The sequence below is a fragment of the Cupressus sempervirens genome, chromosome 11 (assembly GCF_028749045.1).
Source record: "Cupressus sempervirens isolate cs-2001-9-10 chromosome 11, ASM2874904v1, whole genome shotgun sequence".
In the NCBI taxonomy this organism is placed as follows: Eukaryota; Viridiplantae; Streptophyta; class Pinopsida; order Cupressales; family Cupressaceae; genus Cupressus; species Cupressus sempervirens.
The window spans coordinates 795,559,729-795,580,307 of NC_143128.1; the positions used below are offsets into that span (position 1 = coordinate 795,559,729).

The 20,579-nt window shown below is 38.2% G+C and overlaps 1 protein-coding gene across 2 annotated transcripts in view; it reads right to left on the reverse strand.

Annotated features, from left to right (window-relative positions):
* LOC149531982 (uncharacterized) overlaps nucleotides 1-20,374 on the reverse strand; it is a 43,877-nt gene extending 23,503 nt beyond the window's left edge. Inside the window, exons 1-2 of one of the 2 annotated variants that reach the window (XM_089809757.1) lie at nucleotides 17,863-20,374; nucleotides 13,287-13,815 (exon numbers count right to left, since the gene is read on the reverse strand). In XM_089809757.1, the coding sequence (XP_089665883.1) occupies nucleotides 18,083-20,140 (2,058 nt within the window). In that variant the 5' untranslated portion in view covers nucleotides 20,141-20,374 and the 3' untranslated portion in view covers nucleotides 13,287-13,815; nucleotides 17,863-18,082. Of the gene's footprint in view, nucleotides 1-13,286; nucleotides 13,816-17,862 lie in introns of those variants that run through there. The other variant, XM_089809756.1, reaches the window with a different exon arrangement.
* Between the last annotated feature and the right edge of the window lie 205 nt (nucleotides 20,375-20,579).

Sequence of the window (20,579 nt, forward strand, 5' to 3'; positions counted from 1 at the left end):
ACACTTAACTTTGTTTCTTTTCTCTCTAGGTTGCTACATCTTTCGTTCGCGAGTAGAATTGGAGTATAGAGTCCTTTATTCAATAATGAGGCGTAACAATTTGGGCTCCAAAAAATGTAGAAGACTTAGTGTTTGTTCACAACAACTTGTGCCTCTAATCACATTAAGGATCCAAAATTCAAGAAGGGGGTAGAGAAGGATGTGGCACCTGAGTCTGCTGACTTAGATATGATGATTCACAATCTTGCTAGAGCCATACCACTTGATGTAGATGATGAAGAGGATGACACAACACCCTCTACTGCAAGTGCAACCGGTTTTCATTTGAATGATAATGAGGATCTATTACTTCCAACCACTAAAAACACCAATGATCCACATTTTTAGATAATCGATTTGATAATTGAGAACACTTTCATGATTATTAAATCATGTTTCAAATATTATTGAACTATAAGACTTATGCCTAAGTATTTTTATGAACTCGACGTGATGATTTTCTTTTGTATCATAATGTTTATCTATGACATTTGGCATTGATGAATGGTCAGCCATCATAGGTTCATGGTATGAAATGATTTAGTTTTAGAATTATGCATATTTCTCTTTTTTATATATATAATCTCATGAATCCTTACGAATCATAATGGGAAAAAAAATTCTTGAATCCACAAATCCAATTCTCGAACCCGAATCCATCCCCGAACTCAAATTGGCCACTTAGCATTAGAATGGTTCTTCTAGCAATCGTGGAAGAGTGAGACAAGGAACTTGCACATGTGGTTTAACCTAATTTAAGTTGGCTTGAGTCAGACCAGCTAGACATCATATCTGACTTATATCATTTGACATGGAAAAGAAAGGCTAGCTACGTCGAGTATCATAGAGACATCTTTGTCCTAGAAGAAGGGGGGAGGGCTGACTGTAATGTCCCCATTTCTGCCACCTTCAAAGTTTGAGGGATTAGCCTATTAATGTGATCCTCGTAGGCTAATTATTGTGGAAAGAGGGTCTTCTGAGCAAAGGCTTGTGTAATGTCCCCGTTTTTTGGAGTTAAATTATTTATAAAGTTATCAATAAAAATATATTACAAGATAACTTTATATTTAATTAACTAAATAAAGTGATATTTTATAAAATCATTAAATAAATCAATCTTCTAGAGGTTGCTCGAAGAAGCGATGAATAAATAAAAAGGAGGCCAACCTATCGAGAAAAAAATAAATAAATAGGCATTGAGGGCTCATTGCCTATCATCGAGATTTATTATTGATTTTTGCTTGTGCGTTGTGGAGCCTAGGGTTTATGCAAGTAGTCACAATTGGTCATTGAGAACGAAAACTCTCAATTGGTACACAATTTTGAGGGTGTGAGAGATCACCTAAATTATTGCAGCTGTGGGAAGGATATTTCAGTCCTTTCACTTGTGCTTAATTGCTGATTTGGAGTTTCAAGTGGAGCTGCACTTTCACCATATCATCTTCAGTAGTCAGTCTCCAGTATCTGATCAATCCAAGTTCTTATTTCAGTTTGTAGTTGTAATAAATTCTCAATTGTATACAGCTAGTTAGGGTTATCTGTAATGTGCCAGGTCATAATGTTTCAGTGCTGAAAATTGACATATCATTTGTAAAAATATTTGGTTTTCATTGCATGAATACATTGGCACTATTATTTCCTTATTTCGGCAATATACTTTAGCCGTGTATTAAATTTAGGGTTTTGTTTAGTGGCCTATTGGTACGGGTCATTACAGTGGTATCAGAGCGGTTTCCTGCCAGCCTGATAGGGCTACCCAGCCACCATTTAATTTAGTTTACAAAAGAACCAACATAACTAAGAATATGGCTGAGAGACATTCTCAAAGCCCATCCAAAAGTGTGCAAGATGATGAGACTTTACAGCAACAGGAGAGGCTTCTACAGTCAATAGAGGCAAGTACACAGGCAATGATGGTTATGATGCAACATTTGATTGGGGAAAATAGGAGGAATAATCATAATAATGACCAGGATGACAGGAGCATAGCAGGATCACAACATAGGACACGGTCTGAAACAGTTGACAGACCCACACGTCCTACATTCAGAATAGAAACTCCAGCACGCACACCTGATGCTATGGTAATAGATATTGTAGATGAACTCCGACAAGCGAGGAATGAGTGGGATTCATTACCAGAATATGTACAGGATGGATGGACATTTGACAGGTACCTAAACTATAGAGCTGCCAAGCAAAAGCAAGTAGATAAACATAGTGAGTTGCAACAGGTCACCAACAAGTTGGTATTACCCACATTTGATGGCAGTGGAAAAATGATTGCTCGTGCTTGGATTCATAAGGTGGATACTTTCCTATCTTTGAAGACGATGACAGAATTTGAAGCACTCAAGTATGCCACTTTACACTTAGATGGGGCAGCACATGATTGGTGGACACATGGCATGATCACATTGCAACACAATCAAGTAACCACTTATCAGGAGTTTGTGGATAGATTGATAAAAAGGTTTAATAAAAAAAATCCTGAAGTTTATTTCTGGGAGTTAGCCCAGTTGAGACAGTTAGGAGGCTTAGAACAATTTATCAATGACTTCCAGAAGCTTGCAGTGATGGTGCCTAACATTTCAAAAAGGAGGCTAGTCATTTTATTCACAGAGGGATTAACTGAACCACTCAAGAGGTGGGTAAAGGCCTTTGATCCTCCTACATTACAGGAAGCCATGAAGAAAGCCCGCAGTATGAAATTTGCAGCTCCAGCAAACCGGTTTAGTTCAAAGAGTTCTTCATCATTTAGAGATAACAAAGGGGAATTCAGCAAGGGTAAAAAAAAGGTTAGAGACTCAAAAGACAAGCTAGCTGCACCTTGGGATAAGGAAACACTTAATGACCTGCATAGGAAGAAGCTATGCTTCTTTTGCAAAGGTCCCTATGAGTTTGGTCATGATTGTCCCATGAAGCCTAAGGGGAAGGCTAACCGGGTGATGTGGGCTTATTACGAAGGTTCAGATTCAGACATCTCAGAGCACCATGATGAGGATCCTGATGAGGCAGAGGCTGACCAAGAGGTAGATAGTGTTGAGAAAAAAAAGGCTCCAGAGATGCATTTACAGGAGGCACGTCTGTCTAGTATTCAAAGAGAGGGACCTTTCAAATTTCGGGGAGTCTTGGCAAGACAAAAGATTATTACTCTGTTGGATACAGGTGCCACGCATAATTTCATTGATGCACAATTTGTGGAGAGGCGTGGACTAATTACTGAGGAGTTCGAGGGACTGAGAGTTAAGGTAGCTGATGGATATACTCTTCGTTGTGATAGGATGGTGCAAGATCTACCTTTGCGCCTGAACAACTATGAGTTTAAGGCAGACTATCATGTGGTCAACATGGGTGACATGGACATAGTACTTGGGATGCAATGGTTACATTCTTTGAAGGAGGTTACCCTGAGATTGGAGGATATGGAGATATGATTCGTGGTGGATAGCAGGACTCATGTGCTGAAGGCTATCCGTAATGGTGATGTCAAGACTATCTCATTTAGGCGGTTGGAGAGATTAGCCAAACATAATAATATAGAGTGGGCGGCAATATGCGCTTTGATGCCTACCCAAGAGGGGCAACACAAGACTGAATATCATCCAGATATTCAGAAATTGAGAATCAAGTATGGGAAGGCATTCAATGAGATTCCACCCGGCAGGCCACAAGACAGAGGTATTGAGCACATTATCGAGTTGGAGGAAGGTGCTAAGCCTGTCATGATCACACCATACCGGCACCCAAAACGACTCAAAGATGAGATCGAGAGGACCATCAACGAGTTGCTAGCAATGGGACACATCAGACCAAGTAAGTCACCCTTTGCATCTTCTGTTGTTTTGGTAAAAAAGAAGGATGGTACTCTACGAATGTGTATTGATTACAGAGTGTTGAATAAAAGAACTATAAAGAACAAGTATCCCATCCCACGCATTGATAAGTTGATAGACGAATTGCATGGGGCTTGTTATTTCACAAAAATTGATTTGAGATCAAGCTATCACCATATCAGAGTTCGAGAGCAAGATATTGAAAAAACTGCTATTAGATGTCATTACGGGCATTTCGAGTTTGTAGTCATGCCTTTTGGTTTGACTAATGCACCTGCCACTTTTCAGTCCACTATGAACAAGGTCTTCCACCATCAGTTGAGAAAATTTGTGCTAGTGTTCTTTGATGATATTTTGATCTATAGCAGGACATAGTAGGAACATTTAGAGCACTTGGAGACAGTATTAAGCATTTTACAGAGCGAGTCCTTATATGCCAAGGAGTCCAAATGTGATTTGGGGATGACAGAATTGTTGTATCTTGGACACATCATTAATGTGGAAGGAGTGTGAATGGATCCTGAAAAGATCCGTGCTATTGTTGATTGGCCACCACCAAAGAACCTTACACAGTTAAGAGGGTTCCTTGGTCTATGTGGATTCTATCGCAGGTTTGTTAGTGGCTACTCACGACATGCAGCACCCATGACAGATTTGCTGAAGAAAGGGGCATTTGTGTGGACTCGAAAGGCACAGAAGTGTTTTATGCGGTTCAAAGAAATAATGACTACATGCCCAATATTAGCATTGCCTGATTTCACGAAGCCATTTGAGCTTCAATGTGATGCTTCTGGAGAGAGTTGGTGTTGTACTCATGCAGGACAAGCATCCTATAGCTTATGAGAGTAGGAAACTCAGAGGGGCTAAGAGATCATTCAGCATATATGATAAGGAGATGCTGGCCATCATGCATGCCTTGGCCAAATTCAGACAGTATCTTGTGGGCAGCAAATTTTGTATTAAAACTAATCATAATAGTTTGAGGCACTTTTTGGGACAGCGGGACCTGAATGATCGTCAGCAGAAGTGGGTGAGTAAGTTACAAGCATATGATTTTGATATCACATATGTTAAGGGGACACAAAATATTGTTGCAGATGCTTTATCCCGTAGGCCACACCTCACTTCTATGATTCAGATATCAGAAGATTGGCGACATTTGATTGTGGCAGAATATGCCAAAGACACGTGGGCCTCTAGTATAGTGGAGGGAACAACAATTGACACCAGATACACTCTCATAGATAATTTGATCATTTACAAGAATAGGATTTACTTAGTACCAGGATCGAAAGTGAAGCAGTTAATTTTGAGAGCATTCTATAATTCACCTACAGCAGGCCATCCTGGGTATTTCAAGACTTACAGGTTCGTACGGGAACGGTTCACTTGGAAGGGACTAAAGGCTGATGTTTTGCAGTATGAGCGAGTGTCATGTTTGCCAGCAGAATAAACAAGAGCACACTTATCCAACGGGGCTCCTATAGCCACTTCCTATTCCTGACAAGAAGTGGGAGTGCATCTCTATGGATTTTATTACGGGCTTGCCCAGGGCCCAGGGGCGCGATTGCATCTATGTGGTGGTGGATAAGCTAACAAAATATGCTCACTTCTTCCCTATCGCTACTACATACTCAGCAACTCAGGTGGCAGAGGTTTTCTTCAAGGTGATTTTTAGATTACACGGTTTTCCTCGGAGCATTGTGAGTGACAGGGACAGCCGCTTTATGAGTCACATTTGGCAGGAGATATTTCGGTTGTGTGGCACTAAGCTTACACCTAGTACCAGTTATCACCCACAGACTGATGGTCAAATAGAGATTGTAAACAAATGGGTGGAAGGGTATTTGAGGAATTATGTGGCAGATCAACAGCGAGCTTGGGTCAAATGGATATATCTCTGTGAGTATTGTTACAATAATACATATCATATGACTATACAAATGACACCCTTCATGGCACTTTACGGTTATGAGGCACCTAGTTTCTTAGATTTGTTGTTGGGAGACAATCGAGTACCCCGTGCAGGTGAACTATTACAGGAAAGTAAGGATATAGTTGCTACTCTCAGAGACAACATTGCTAGAGCTCAGAACCAACAAAAGCAATATGCAAACAAGAAGAGGATTGAGCGTAGTTTTGAGGTAAATGATATGGTTTACCTCATGTTGCAACCATATAAGCAATCCACTCTCAAGAAGAGTGGTGTAGAGAAACTCAAGCCACACTATTATGGACCATTTAGGATCATCAAACGAGTTGGTGAGGTGGCTTATGAGTTGGAGCTTCCCTCAAACAGTACAGTGCACAATGTGTTTCATGTATCACGCCTCAAAAAGGCGTTGGGTCAGAATGTGATGCCTTCTGTTGTATTACCTCCCTTGGATGATGAAGGGAAACTGATCTTAGTGACAGAATCCATTCTGGATAGTAGAGAGAAGCAGCTTCGCAGGAGAGTAATCAGAGTATCTAATTAAGTGGAAAGATTTACCTGCTGAAGATGCTACTTGGGAGGGAGAAGTGATTTTGCAGCATCCAGCATTAAGATTGCTTGAGGCCAAGCAATTTTAGAGGGGCGGACCTGTAATGTCCCCGTTTTCTGGAGGAGTTAAATTATTTATAAAGTTATCAATAAAAATATATTACAAGATAACTTTATATTTAATTAACTCAATAAAGTGATATTTTATAAAATCATTAAATAAATCAATCTTCTAGAGGTTGCTAGAAGAAGCGATGAATAAATAAAAAGGAGGCCAACCTATCGAGAAAAAAATAAATAAATAGGCATTGAGGGCTCATTGCCTATCATCGAGATTTATTATTGATTTTTGCTTATGTGTGTTGTGGAGCCTAGGGTTTCTGCAAGTAGTCACAATTGGCCATTGAGAACGAAAACTCTCAATTAGTACGCAATTTTGAGGGTGTGTGAGAGATCACCTGAATTATTGCAGCTGTGGGAAGGATATTTCAGTCCTTTCACTTGTGCTTAATTGTTGATTTGGAATTTCAAGTGGAGCTGCACTTTCACCATATCATCTTCAGCAGTCAATCTCCAATATCTGATCAATCCAGGTTCTCATTTCAGTTTGTAGTTGTAATAAATTCTCAATTGTATACAGCCAATTAGGGTTATCTGTAATGTGCCAGGTCATAATGTTTCAGTGCTGAAAATTGACATATCATTTGTAAAAATATTTGGTTTTCACTGCATGAATACATTGGCACTATTATTTCCTTATTTCAGCAATATACTTTAGCCGTGTATTAAATTTAGGGTTTTGTTTAGTGGCCTATTGGTACAGGTCATTACAGCTTGTGTATGGAAGGGTCTTGTCTTCTTCACAATTAAGTATGTTCTAGTTTGGTCTTCATTTGACTCAAATTGGAATTTGTTTGGGCTTAGTTTCATGCACCTGCTATTTATGGCAAGTGGGGTGATGATTGAGAGGGATCTTTTCTATTTTTGGAAAGCGCATTTGCTCACATGGGGAAATTATAGGGGTGACTGCTGTTTTAGACAGCATATTTAAAGGATAAGAGTTTTGGGAAATTATAATTTTAGTGGCCAAATTATTATTAAATCGTTAAATGGCTTATTATAAAGTTATATTTTAACTTTATAATATCACTTATGTTGAGGATTGAGTAATCATTGGAAAGGGTCATTTATTAATTAAATTATAACTCTCACTCTAGTATGAAATATAAAAGTGCAAGGAGTTGTTATATTTAAAAATTGAAGCCTCTTAAGTGAAAAGTGTCTTCGTCAAGCCATGTGCTAGAAAAGTTATTTAATAAAAGAATTTAATGGAAGCTTCTAATTAATGGTGGGTTGGTGAAGCCAAGTGCATTATAAAAGCTGGCTTCATGAAGCAAATAGATCATCCAATTGTTTATTTTATTTTTATTGACTGTTGTGAGGGTTTCTGAATTAGTGAATTTTGATCCATTGCTGAAGTACAATGGATCTGGACTAAGTATTGTTGCTCTCTCTTTCTATGGCGATAGTGGCTTGAGAAGCAAGTGATTCCTGAAGAATTATGACACCTTCCATTGTTGTGTTCAATGTAGCTTGGAAGGGTTTGATGTTTAGAAGTTTATGGTAATTTGAATCTGCAATTTGGTATTTTATCATATCTGATTTTGGCGTCCAAATAAGAGGGTTTCTTATGTACAATACATTGTTGAAGCTGAAGATTATTTGATGGCATTTATTCTACACTGCTGTACGTCCCTTTCCCATTGATTTGTGACCAATATTAGCGCTGTGGGAGGGCAGATTGAGATGTAGAGTCTCCTAGCAGCTTAATACTGAATTATCTGCACTTCATATGAGGGTCTTCTCCTACTAAGTTGGCATGGGAATTATTGTGATTTGCTTCAAAATATAAATCAGACGTCAAATACACTATAGGTTCTGTTAATTAGTTGCTTATCTATTTATCATTGTAATAATTGATATCATTCGTTTAGCTCGCATGCCAAGTGTTTGTAGAAATGTCTATTGGCTGTAGATGCACATTTTACATGTGTAAATCATATATATGCATTTGAATGGTCAAAAAAGTTTGCATTTGTACTTCAGTATCATGGGAAATGGTATCAATAGTTGATTGAGCACCCATTTATATTTCCTACTAGGCATTATTTTCTACCTGCACTTTGAGAGCAGCATTTTCCATATCTGCAGTTGCATTTGTTTGTTGAACAATTAGTTTGATGCTAGTCTTCATTTCAAAGGTATTCAAGGCATGTCTTACCTGTAAGTTCATGGATTGTAGCTTCTAATTTTTTTGGGGGTATTGTTGATATAGATAATGGGGGATATTTAATCAACTGGGTTATTGGTATTTTGTGAAAATACTCAATATCTAAGTTGATATTAAAATCTAGAATTTTCAACTGTATATTCCCTATGTAATATCCAAATATTTGAGTTGAAATTATTATTACAATACCTTCTATTTTGCTGCTATATCATTGTATCAAAAATTGCAAAAACCTCAAAAACAAAAAAAAATCAATTCTTCAACACAAATTGTTTGAGAACCAGTAGGGCTCTTTATTGGTATCAGAGCGATTTCTTGTCATCCTATGGGGTGGAAAAATATTCATTAATTCAGATTTGTTTTTGTATTTGTTTTTGTAGTTTTGAAAACCGGTGGAGCAATGAGAAAATTAGAAAGAAAATAAAGGTTTTGCAGGAGAGTATGGAGAAGCTTAAGCTTCATCACCAAAGGTTGGTAAAGGGCTCATCGGACCCAAAGATGGTTGATAGGGCAGCGAGGTATATGATTTCCACTTTTAGGAGATGAGCACCGAGGATGCAGGGAAGAAGGCTTGACTTCTCTCTGGTTGGCATTTAGGAGGTAGATGCACTTGTGTTCAATACGACACCCACTAGTCCTATCTGTCATTCTCATGATGGACTTTCCACATAGAGACATGTGGATGTGCTAGTGCCATCAGTGGATAGCAAAACTGAGTTTCAGCAGGTTGAGGATTCCGGAGTTGTTGCTGCGGATAGTGCAGGTGTTATTGGGGCAGCAGTTATTGCAGATTTTTCTGATTCTCTTGAGGAGGGGATTGTTATTGGAGATTTGTACGTCAGTTGTCTTAGTGTTGCTCCTTTGCAGGAGGCAATTTCTCCCTCAGGCCAGACTAATGCATGTGTGGAGTCACCCAGCTGTGATGTTGGTGATTTAGGTGTTTTAGCAGAATCAGCAGATGTTGGTTTATGCTTCAGAGTTATTGATTCACAACCTGGCATAAAGTTAATCATGTGTGCAAATTTAGGTGACAAAAATTGAGGCTCTGTCAGGTGATGGGGATACAAATAGTATGGACACCTCTGATGATCCGTTTGAGGATGCTATGAGCTGCACTCCGTATGATATTCCCTGTCAGATATTGGGTGATGACTCCGAGGAGGTTTTGGACAAGTCCCAGGATCAAGATATATAGGGACTTTATGTTAAGGAGGAAGTAGTCATGTGGAGAATGTGATATTGTGTGGGTTTCCGATCGACGGAGGAGGTGTCAATGGAGGTATCGAGTATTTGTATCTCAGTTACAATTGTGTGAGAGGAGGATAGTGCACATGCAGTGAGCAATCTAGTGGTGAACAGCTCTAATTCAGTTTTCTATCTCAGTGCAGTTAGCGAGACATAGAGCTTGCATAGGAGTCAGGAATTACAAAAGCATCATGTGACCAGTAAGTTGAAGGTGAGTGATAGTGACATTTCTTCAGCTCTTGAGCATTATGATGTTATCCGTCAAATGTTAGCTACATCTACTTGGAGGGCTCCTATGTCAGATGAGCATGGTGATAGTAGTCTTTCCCTAGCAGAGATTCATGTACTTCGAGAGGTTGTTAGGGTCTTGAAGCATAATTACTCACAGTTAGTTGTTGACAAGAATTACCTTATGGAGTGAGGTAGCACCTATTATGAGGCATTGTTAGGGAAGGAGGAGGAGGTGGCTGAGCTCACCCAGGAGCTTGAGGTGACTGTGGACTCTCTTCAGTGTATTCAATTGGCTCTTCAAGAGACACTCATAATTGAATGAGGTGACGATGGAGTTGAAGCATGTGCGATCTACACCAACCCCAGATCCAGTTCAGCTACACATTGTGGTGGTTGGTGGTGAGTTTATACGATTGGGGATGAGGGATGTGATGATGTGGCAGTCTCATCTATCCAAGATATGGGTGCAGTAGGTATAGAGGTGAGAGCATCAGTGGATAAGAGCTCTCATGGTGACTTGCTTCCTCCTGCCGGAAGCAAATCTATTTTTTCATTTCATACAGCTAGTAGCATTCGACAAGTGCCATATTTTTAGAGGGATCAGTTGTGGATCACGAGGGAGCAGGTTGACACATCCACGCATAATTTCTATTGTGTTAGAGCTATTTATGGAGTTTTTACTCGAGAGTTCGGATTTGCGGGAGGATACTTATAGAGTAACTGAGGGTACTCTCATTCGAGGCTCTCATGCTATACGACGATTGGTGGGGAAGATTGTAGAGACCTTGGCTACAATGCTTCCCAACAAGGATTTTGTGATTGGGTCTTCTAAGAGGGTTGCCCAGGATCCTACCCAACCAATAGTTGTGCGGAGTCAGAGATTGGATTCTCCTGATAACCGGTTAAGCATTAATGATCTATTGACAGAGATTGGGGCTTTCTACTAGCATTATACAATTGGGTGTGCTCATGATTTTGCTTTTGACCCACAAGTAGAGGATTTGGTTTCTCGTCGATATGGGTTGGCTCCAATTGCATACCATCCATTATGGGATGGGTTAGCACCACCTTTTGAATAAGAGATCGATAGTTGTAAGTTAGACCACTTGCAGTATCTACACACCTAGAATAGCTTATTAGAAGTTGAAATTGGTGATAGTGATTCAAGTACTTATGGGTGTTATCATCTCCATAGTGTAATTGGGTGTGAGTGTCAATTTGATAGGGACTTAGATGTTGACAGAGTTGATATTTTAGTTGGATTGAGTTGCGATGAGTTGTTACCGTCTTCAGTGCCTACAATTAGTTTCTAGATGACTTTGTCATTGATAACAGCTATTTAGGTGTTGGTGCTACAGGAGTTACTTGTATACACCAGGGATAGTACGCAGTTCTACACTTGGGATCCAAGTGGACTATGATGTTCATTTTGCTTAGGGACAAGCAATCTTAGGAAGGGAGGACTGTAATGTCCCCATTTTGAGTAGGTTTTGCAGTTCGCTTGGTCAGTTCACCATCACAACCCTTGTGAGATGATAGTCGGATTTAAGGGTCTTAGTTCTAGGGTTATAGGCTTTCCAGCAACCTATGGTGTGTTTTGTCTCCATTTGAGAGACTTAGTATTTATAGTAAGTCAGCTGATGGTTCCAACAAGCTCAGCTGAGTTAGAAGAGTTGAGTGATACCCTCTATTTTTATTTTGAGCTTCTAGTTTGGGCTCCAAGAATCTTAGAGGAAGCATCTATTTATAATAAGTCACTCCGTCATGTTCATTCATCCTCTTTCTTCATCAGGATCACTCTAGTGTTGTCAGATTTTGATTCCGATGCTTCTATAGCTATTTCGGTAAGACAAGTGAATAATTATTATTATTCATCATATGTTGAGGTTGCTATTTTTGTTGGTGTTCTATAGTAGTCACCTCAGTATCATAGCTCATTGGAACCAAGTCGAAAAGTTTTAAATCATGGGCATAAGAAACAATGGTCTTTGTGTATCAAAATATTATGTTATGGTGGAAAAGGTCATTTTTGGGAGCCAAAAGCAATTAATAAAACATATTATAATGGCAATTTATTACATTTTAATGATATGGAATTTGCTTGGGAAACTTGTGTCATTTGAAGATTATAAATATGAGCCCATTTGATGGGAAAAGCATCGAATTGAATATTATTTTTCTTTGTTGTCTTTGTGACACTTTTGAAGTTTTGAATTTTTGTGCCCTTGCTAAAGAATAAGGGTTTGGGTTCTACAACTGAAGTATTATAGATTCAATTCTAAAAATTATTTCAAGATTGCTTAGCAAATTGTGGTGGGGTATACAATTTGTCATTTCTCCTACTGTATTAACTATTGTTAAAGAGAAGTTTAATTTTCCTTATTGTTGGAGGTTGTTCTAGAATTTGTGAAGGGATTCACTAGAATTTTTGTGTGTGCTGGTTAATTTGGAGTTGGTTGAGCTCCCATTTATATTTGCTGACAGCCGTTATTTTCTACCTGCACTTTGGGAGCAGCATTTTCCATATCTACAGTTGCATTTGTTTGTTCAAGAATTAATTTGCTGCTGCTAGTATTCATTTCAGAGGGTTTCAAGGCATATCTTACCTGTAAGTTCACGAATTGCAACTTCTAATTTTTTCTGGGTATTATTGATTTAGATAATAAGGAATATTTTATCAACTGAGTTGTTAGCATTTTGTGAAAATACTAAGTATCTAAGTTGATATTAATATCTGGAATTTAAAGGTTGTATATTCCATATGTAATATCCAAATATTTGAGTTGAAATCATTATTGCAATATCTTCTATTCTACTGCCTTGTTTTATCAAAAATTACAAAATCCTCAAAAACAAATAAAAAATCAATTCTTCAACACAGATTTGTTTGAGAGCCAACAGGGCTCTTTACAAAATCTCATTCAAGCAATATTTAGGAATGAGATTTTTCTCACAGCTATTCTTCAAAACACTCCGTTACTTACCGAATGCCTACTAGATAAATGAACAAAAAAACTCCTTTATTGTTGTAAACCTGGCTTTGATACCATTTTGGATTTTGAGCCCAAAAATCAATGATAAACAGCAATAAGGGAACATAACACTAAAACAAACACCAGAAGATACCTTGGGAAAACCTTTCAAGAATGGAAGGAAAAACCCAGCGACACAACAAAAGATCATTTTATTGATATTAAAATTCAAGGGTACAATGTCTTTCACTTTAAGCAATATATATAACATAAGAAAGACTCTTCACATTCCAACCAAAGGTTTCTTCAATAACCTTTATTTTAAATACAACTCTTCGTATTTCCATGCCTCAACGCATGTTGAATTACAAGTCTTTATATTTAATATTACAATTTAAACAAAAGTGTGCTTTTCAGCTGAAGGTAAACATAACGGTAATAACATCTAGATATAAAGATCTCTATTGCAGCTACAAACTCCAACCAAGCAGAGCATGTCAGAAAAGGCACCTCATATAGCAACCTTATGTATATGGGGTATACTGATAGGCAGGCAAACATGTCTCACTTAAGTATAACATGGTAATTTCTGATATTGTCCACGCTTTTGGACTTCTCTTCTGCAGCAACTTACAAAACTTGGTATAGTATTCACGAATCCGACGGAGAAAATGGTAACATTGAAGCAGATGATAGGTTTCATGGTTCACCAAAAGGGGCCTGTTACTCACAGAGATGGTGGAAACAATTAGTGACAATGATGACCAAAACTCTCAAGAAAGTCATTTCAATCAGGCATCGCAAATATTGCAGCAGCCTTAACCCAACCAGCCCAAATTTTTTTAATATCATAGTTTTCTTCAATGTTGTTTGCTTTAGAGGCTAGGGCACTTATTTTGCTGGCCTATGAAGAACAGCTTTTTAAGTCTGGGGACAACTGGGCCACTTCAGTGTCATCAGAATATTGTTCTCCATTATTTTCGACGGCATGACCCACAGTTTATACAAAGCTTTTAATTGCCCTTTGGAAAAAATAACATATGCCAGCATTTTCATCAGCAATCAGAGCTGTCATGGACCTTTCCAGGACACCTCATTGAAGTAGAAAATAATGCATAAAAGTTATCAAATACTTGTCACTCATCTGATATAGCCGAGGCACACGAGGGAGAGAATCTAGATGAACCCTCAATCACAGAACATAATCTTACTCAGGTACTTGTCAATCATCTCAATGTAGCCTGTGTTTGTGTGGGGTGGGTGTACGAACAGCATGCGCACACATGTGAAGAGCGTGCATGTGTGTGTATGGGTGTGTATGCTTGTATGTGTGTGAGGTGTGTGCCTATGTGGGTATGTGTGTGTGCATGTGGGTACCTGTGTGTGCATGTGGGGGTGTGCATGTGTCTGTGTGTCCCCGTGTGTGTGTGAGAGAGAGAGAGATGTAACAAATGTTACAGAGACACGAACATCCATTCCAGCAAAATTTTGTTACAGATATTCTGGGATTTTTGAGACAAACACACAAAAGATTAACCAGAACACATGTCACCAAGTAAACACTACAAAAATATTACAAGAGAACTTTTGGTGTCCAACCTTGATATAGCTGATTAAGGATTGGGAAAATTGTAAAACCATGGCAAAGAATTAGCAAACCCGTCCTCAATATTCAAAACTCGAAGGGACAAACTAATGAAAGGCTATCAGGATTCATATTATAATCTATGATTGTTGGACCCAAAAAACTATTAAAAACAGTTTTTTAAGGTTTTGGGGCTTATAGCTTTACCGTCTTCCCCCAGAGATAGCATCTGTGCAAGAAATTTCAAAACGTGTTTATGAATTCATATCCATAATTATGCTTAAAATACCCCTAGAAATCACCTGAGGCCACCACAATCATGCAACAAAGCTCCAATACAACAATATAATCACTGAATGTTGCCTGTTACCGGTTACATTCAGGTAATACTGAAAATTTTTAAGTGGTTAGTAAGGGTAGGCAACTGCTGTAAGGTAGCTTCTAGTTTGTTAATTTATATTGTAAAAACATCCTGGTACTGGGAATCGGAGTGGACAGACATTGCTGCAAAATCTAGTAGTATTTCCCAAAGAGTTCCAAAGCTTAAGCACATCTGAACAACGCAGAGAAGCCCTCTGAAGAGCAGACAAATAAAATACATTTTCAACTGCCATTTTCACTGATATTTACTTTGTGATATTGGAAAACCTTGTCTTATTTAGTAACCATCCACTATATTAGTTAATTAAGCCACCAGCTTGTTAAATTTCAGATAAAGACAAGAAAATGAAGATAATAATAGCACACTAAAACATGTGTTAATATTGGAAAAAAAATCCTATAATATAGATTTCAAAATACAATTCAGAAATACCTTCTGTCATCCCATCTTTTATGTGCCTCATTCCTGTTGTCAATTTCTAATTAGAGGCTGACGTGGGCAGCCCTCTACTTGCTACTATATCAGATCAAGTTTCAACTATCTTTTTGCTACAAAGTCATCTTCCTATCATTCACTTTCACCAATCTTAAAAATAACGATAGGGATGAGATTCTTCTAGCAAGGATACAAATTACAATAAGAAGTATAATTATTATTCAACTACATTAATGCAGATTTATGTTACCGGTTCAAGTTCAGGTTCGAAGAACCGGTTCACTGGTTTGACAAAATTTTGAAATGGGACTTGGGTTCGTTTGGGTTCATTAATACAAATACATGTCTATGCATACATATACATATGTATGCAGCCAAGAAAAATGAATTAAGATTAGAATGTCACATGGTATCATAAAAACAACAAAAACGCTATAAACTTGTAATCATAACATCATATCTATTATCAACACTAAATATCATAGTATCATTATTTTGACTTTCAACAATTAGAACTTTATACTAAGTTTTAATCATCTAATGGATTATCTAAATCATCATCTTCTTCTTCTCATCATCAAAGGCAGTTGTTGATTCACAAACAGTGTCAATGTCAATGGGATCAATTGCACTAATGAAATTCCTACTTTTTGTCAATGGGCCCTTGGTCTACTGGTGAAGTTGAATGGCTCACAAAGAGCCCACCAGGGATCAAGTCTTGCTGAGTGCAAGTCTCCAACATCATGAGGGATGAGGCCGGGATTGTGCCCCAAGTGATTTTTGACGGCGTGGATGCCCCTCAGTCCTTGGCTCTAAGCCAAAGAGGTTTCAGGCATAAGTGGGCCCGTCTCAGGTACCTAAAAAATCTATGTGGTGGCCTTCGCTGCTTGGTAGCTCGCAGGCTTTGTGCCTCGCTGGGTTGCCTCACAGGCCTCAACCCTCCAGAATAAAAAAAAGAATTCAGGAATTCTAAGTTGTCAAAATGTTTATTACTTTTTCATTGTAGAAAGTGCTTGTTAGTTTCAACTAACATCTTACTTGAAAAATGTTATATAAGTAGTTTGCAACTCTCTTCGCCTATTAAAGATGTTTAATGTTTAAAATATGATTTATCGTGATACAGAGCTTACAATTAATCGGACAGCGGTCATTATCAGCAATTGGATATAAAAATTTCGCTAGAAGATATCTTGAGTGCTAATATTGATGTAACAAATATCTCAACTTCAGCAAGCTTTGTTTGTAATGTTAAATATCTTTATTCAAATTCTGTAATAATCATTTTTTGTACTAAATTATAGAATGTTTCTCAATGGAACTGCACCTGGTTCACACTTGGTTTGCCTTAGTCTTCCCTAGTTTGACCATGGTTCGACCTAGGTTCGGCCTGGAGAAACCAGCCTGCCTGGGTTCAAACCCAAGTGGAACCCAAAAGGGAACCGGAACCAGAACCAAGGACCAGTTCAAAATTCTACTGGTTCGAAGGGCTGGGGGGAGAACTAGGTAACTAAGATGCAGATAAAAGAATAATAACTAATTAGTATGCTAGTTCTGGATTTGATTCTGTAAAAAAAATTGCACCCAAAAGCAGCATACTAATTATCTTAAGGATTGTGGAAATCTACTTGCTCTAAATAATAACCAATTAACCATGATGGGTGTTTCATTTGTGTATTTTATGTTTCTAGTTCCTCCAGTATATATTCACAAACCTGAAGCCCAATGCATTCACAGCAGTATAGACTATGTTTAAATGGAGGTTGAAGCTTATCTAAAACAGACCCAGAAGTACAAACTTATGCAAACCGAAGGTATAAAACGAATTTAGTCACCAAGAAACTCCAACATACTCATGTCCTTTGATGACTATGCTTATATATATTATACTTGTTCCCTCATTTACTTACATACCCGATTAGGCTCCACCATCCCCACACCAAGACTCCCACATCCAATTCTGGAAAAAGAAACTTTTGCAAGGTGATATTGGAAGCATGCAATAAAAACTAAATCACAACATGGCCCTAAAACATCTATTTTAAGTAATAATAAAATTAAATTTAGATAGGATATGAAGTTGATTCCTAAAAAAATGCTTAATTCAGGAATAATAGGCATCAAATTACAACTCTGTACAAATGCATGGGAATTTAGATGATATTGCGAGATAATTTTAGGCTAAAAGAACACGGATTTCTTCTGTCACCTTGTGATAAATGTAGATGTAAGATAAGGAGGGGAATCAGGAATCCTTGCTTGATATCGAATCTCAACAAGTTTTTTAATTAAATATACCATTTCATGTCATTGTCAATATGCCCAGTAGTAAAATGAAGCATTCTAAATAAAGGCATAACATACTAACCTTCACCAATTTTTAGTTGTTGATGTAGCATCATTTGAAAAAAAACAGGGGGCTTCAACTTGTCATGAAAAATAGACAAAGCATTGTTTGCGGAGTCCCCAGTTGTATCAGAATCACCATAGCAAAATAACTCCAGATTATTACTTTTGGCCTGGAGTGAAGCATAATCAGATGACCAAGTGCTAGAATTAAAAGGTCACCTCAAAGCAGTGATTCTGCTCTAACTGCTTGTTGATATTTCCTTTACAATATCCTCATTGTCTGTATCATTTGCAAGAGTTTCATTAGGCAACCCACTTCTTTTCTGGTACTTGATAAGTCTACGCACTCCTTTCACCAATGCCCTGTGAGTATTAAAATCTGGTTGGATACCTTTTTCATTCATTTCCCTGTATAGCATTTTGGCAATTCGCAAATTACCTTTCCTACAATTTGCAATAATAAGCGAAGTGTATGTGTATTTATTTGGAGTTACTCCCTTCTGCTGCATCTCATTAAAAAGACTATATGCCTGTTTAATCTCTCCCTCCTCGCAGAGACCATGTATTAAAGCATTATAAGTAACAACATTTGGTGTCAATCCTTTTTCAATCATTTCAAAGAAAAGCTCAAACGCCACTTTAATTTTACCTGCTTTACCCTGGCCATGAATAAGAGTGCTGTAAGTGACACAAGATGGTTCCAAACCTCTCTCTTTCATTTCAGTAAAGAGCTCCCTGGCTCTTCCAAGACTGCCCATTTTACGGTGTGCATCAATGAGTTCAGTAAAAGTCACTTTATCAGGAACCAGGCCCCTGCTCTCCATCTCACTAAAGAGCATATACGCCCCCTTAATATCCCCTCTTTTGCAAAGTCCATTAATTAGAACATTATAAGTAACCACATTTGGCGCAAGGCCTCTCACTACCATTTCATCACGGAGCTTAAAAGCTTCCTTGATATTGCCTGTCTTACACTTTCCATCAATAAAAGCAGTGTAAGTGAAACAATCTGGAATCAAACCTCTGTCAACCATTTCTTTAAAAATCTGTTCTGCAACTATAACACTGTGTCTCCTACAATATCCACTTATCAAACTGGTATATGTAAACTGATCAGGACACAGGCCAATGTCAATCATTTCAACCTTTAGCTTCTCAGCTTCTTCCATATCTCCCATACCACAAAACCCATCAATCAGCGTGTTGTATGTTATAGCTGTTGGCGCCAGCCTCCAACTACCCATATCATCACGCAACTTCAACGCCTCTGTCATATTCCCTTCCTTGCAATATCCATAAATTATCACATTGTATGAAACAGCATCCGGAACCAGATATCTCTTCAATTTTTCAAACAATATTCTAGCTTCCACAGTATTGCCCATCCTACACAACCCATAAATTAATATATTGTAAGTTGTCACAGTGGGGTAAACGCCCCTCCCTTGCATGTCATTCAGTACAGACAGAGCTTCACTTAAATACCCACCTTTACAAAAAGCATCCAGCATAGTATTACAGGTCCTAACACTTGGCTCAATACCAGACTTGAGCATCTTGTCGTAAATTTCCCATGCCCGCTCTACCTGCTTGGAATCACGCAGTGCATTAAGAACTATATGGCAGTTCCTCTCACTAGGCATAATCCCAGCACCAATCATTCTATTAATAACCCTAACACTCTCTTCAATCAAACCTTGCTTCGTAAAGATACAAATCACCAAACCAAGCAGTTTAGAACTAGAATCCTCATTAATCAGGGAGTCCAAAACATCATGGCAGCTCTGGGTCCTATCTGTAATAATCCCTTCTGTATCACAACGCATAGAACGATCAAGCTCTATTTTATACAAGATTTTTAACAGGTTTAAATAAACTGAGGTCTCCAATTCGGACCCGGACTTTTGCAGTTTCCACCACAATAAGCGCGATGCAAGCGTGCAATCTTCTGAGATTCTAACCAATACTCTTAACGCTAAGGAGGGGTTCAACGAAACAAGATGGATCAAAATGGTTTCTTGGGCAGCACCAGGAGGTTTTTCTTTTAGGGTTTTCCATATGTCGTCTACAACCTGTTGTTCTTCATTGCTCTCTTCGTCCCCAGTATGTGAGGTTTTTTCGTCAACCACGGCGTTCTTTCTGATTTGAAACTGCGAAGAGAGGGTCTTAAATGTACATACCATGCAGTATTTGTGGTTGAATGTTTTGCTGAATTTGATGGCGGCTGCTGAAAAAAGCAAACGATTCAGCATTACAGATTTGCAAAAAGCTAATCTCCGCTTACGTTTCTTCACCATTGTCGAATAGCTGAGTTCATCCCTCTTGGAGTTCAATCCTAGTAACTCTGTTTTTGTAGATTACAGATCTTCGTTTCGAAGATGATAGAAGACCCAATTAAAAGCATTCACTTCATTGCATTACAGATCGTCTTGCCTAAATTTTTAATATGATTAAGTCACTGGGATCCCGCATTCAACTATAAGATGAATCGCCTCCAAACAAGTGGACCGAGAATGGCCAATTGTCCAAGCAAATAAACACAACCACCACATAAATGCGTAGGGCTAATTAGACTAGCTTATATATATTTATTCAAATAATATCTATATTAAATACGCCAATCGATATCTTTTTGAGGCACCTATAGTAGTCTAAGGATTAAAATGGAGAATTGGAGTTGTCAACCACAAGTATTTAATTTCGAACTATAGTTGTCCGCCTAAGTAATATATGTCT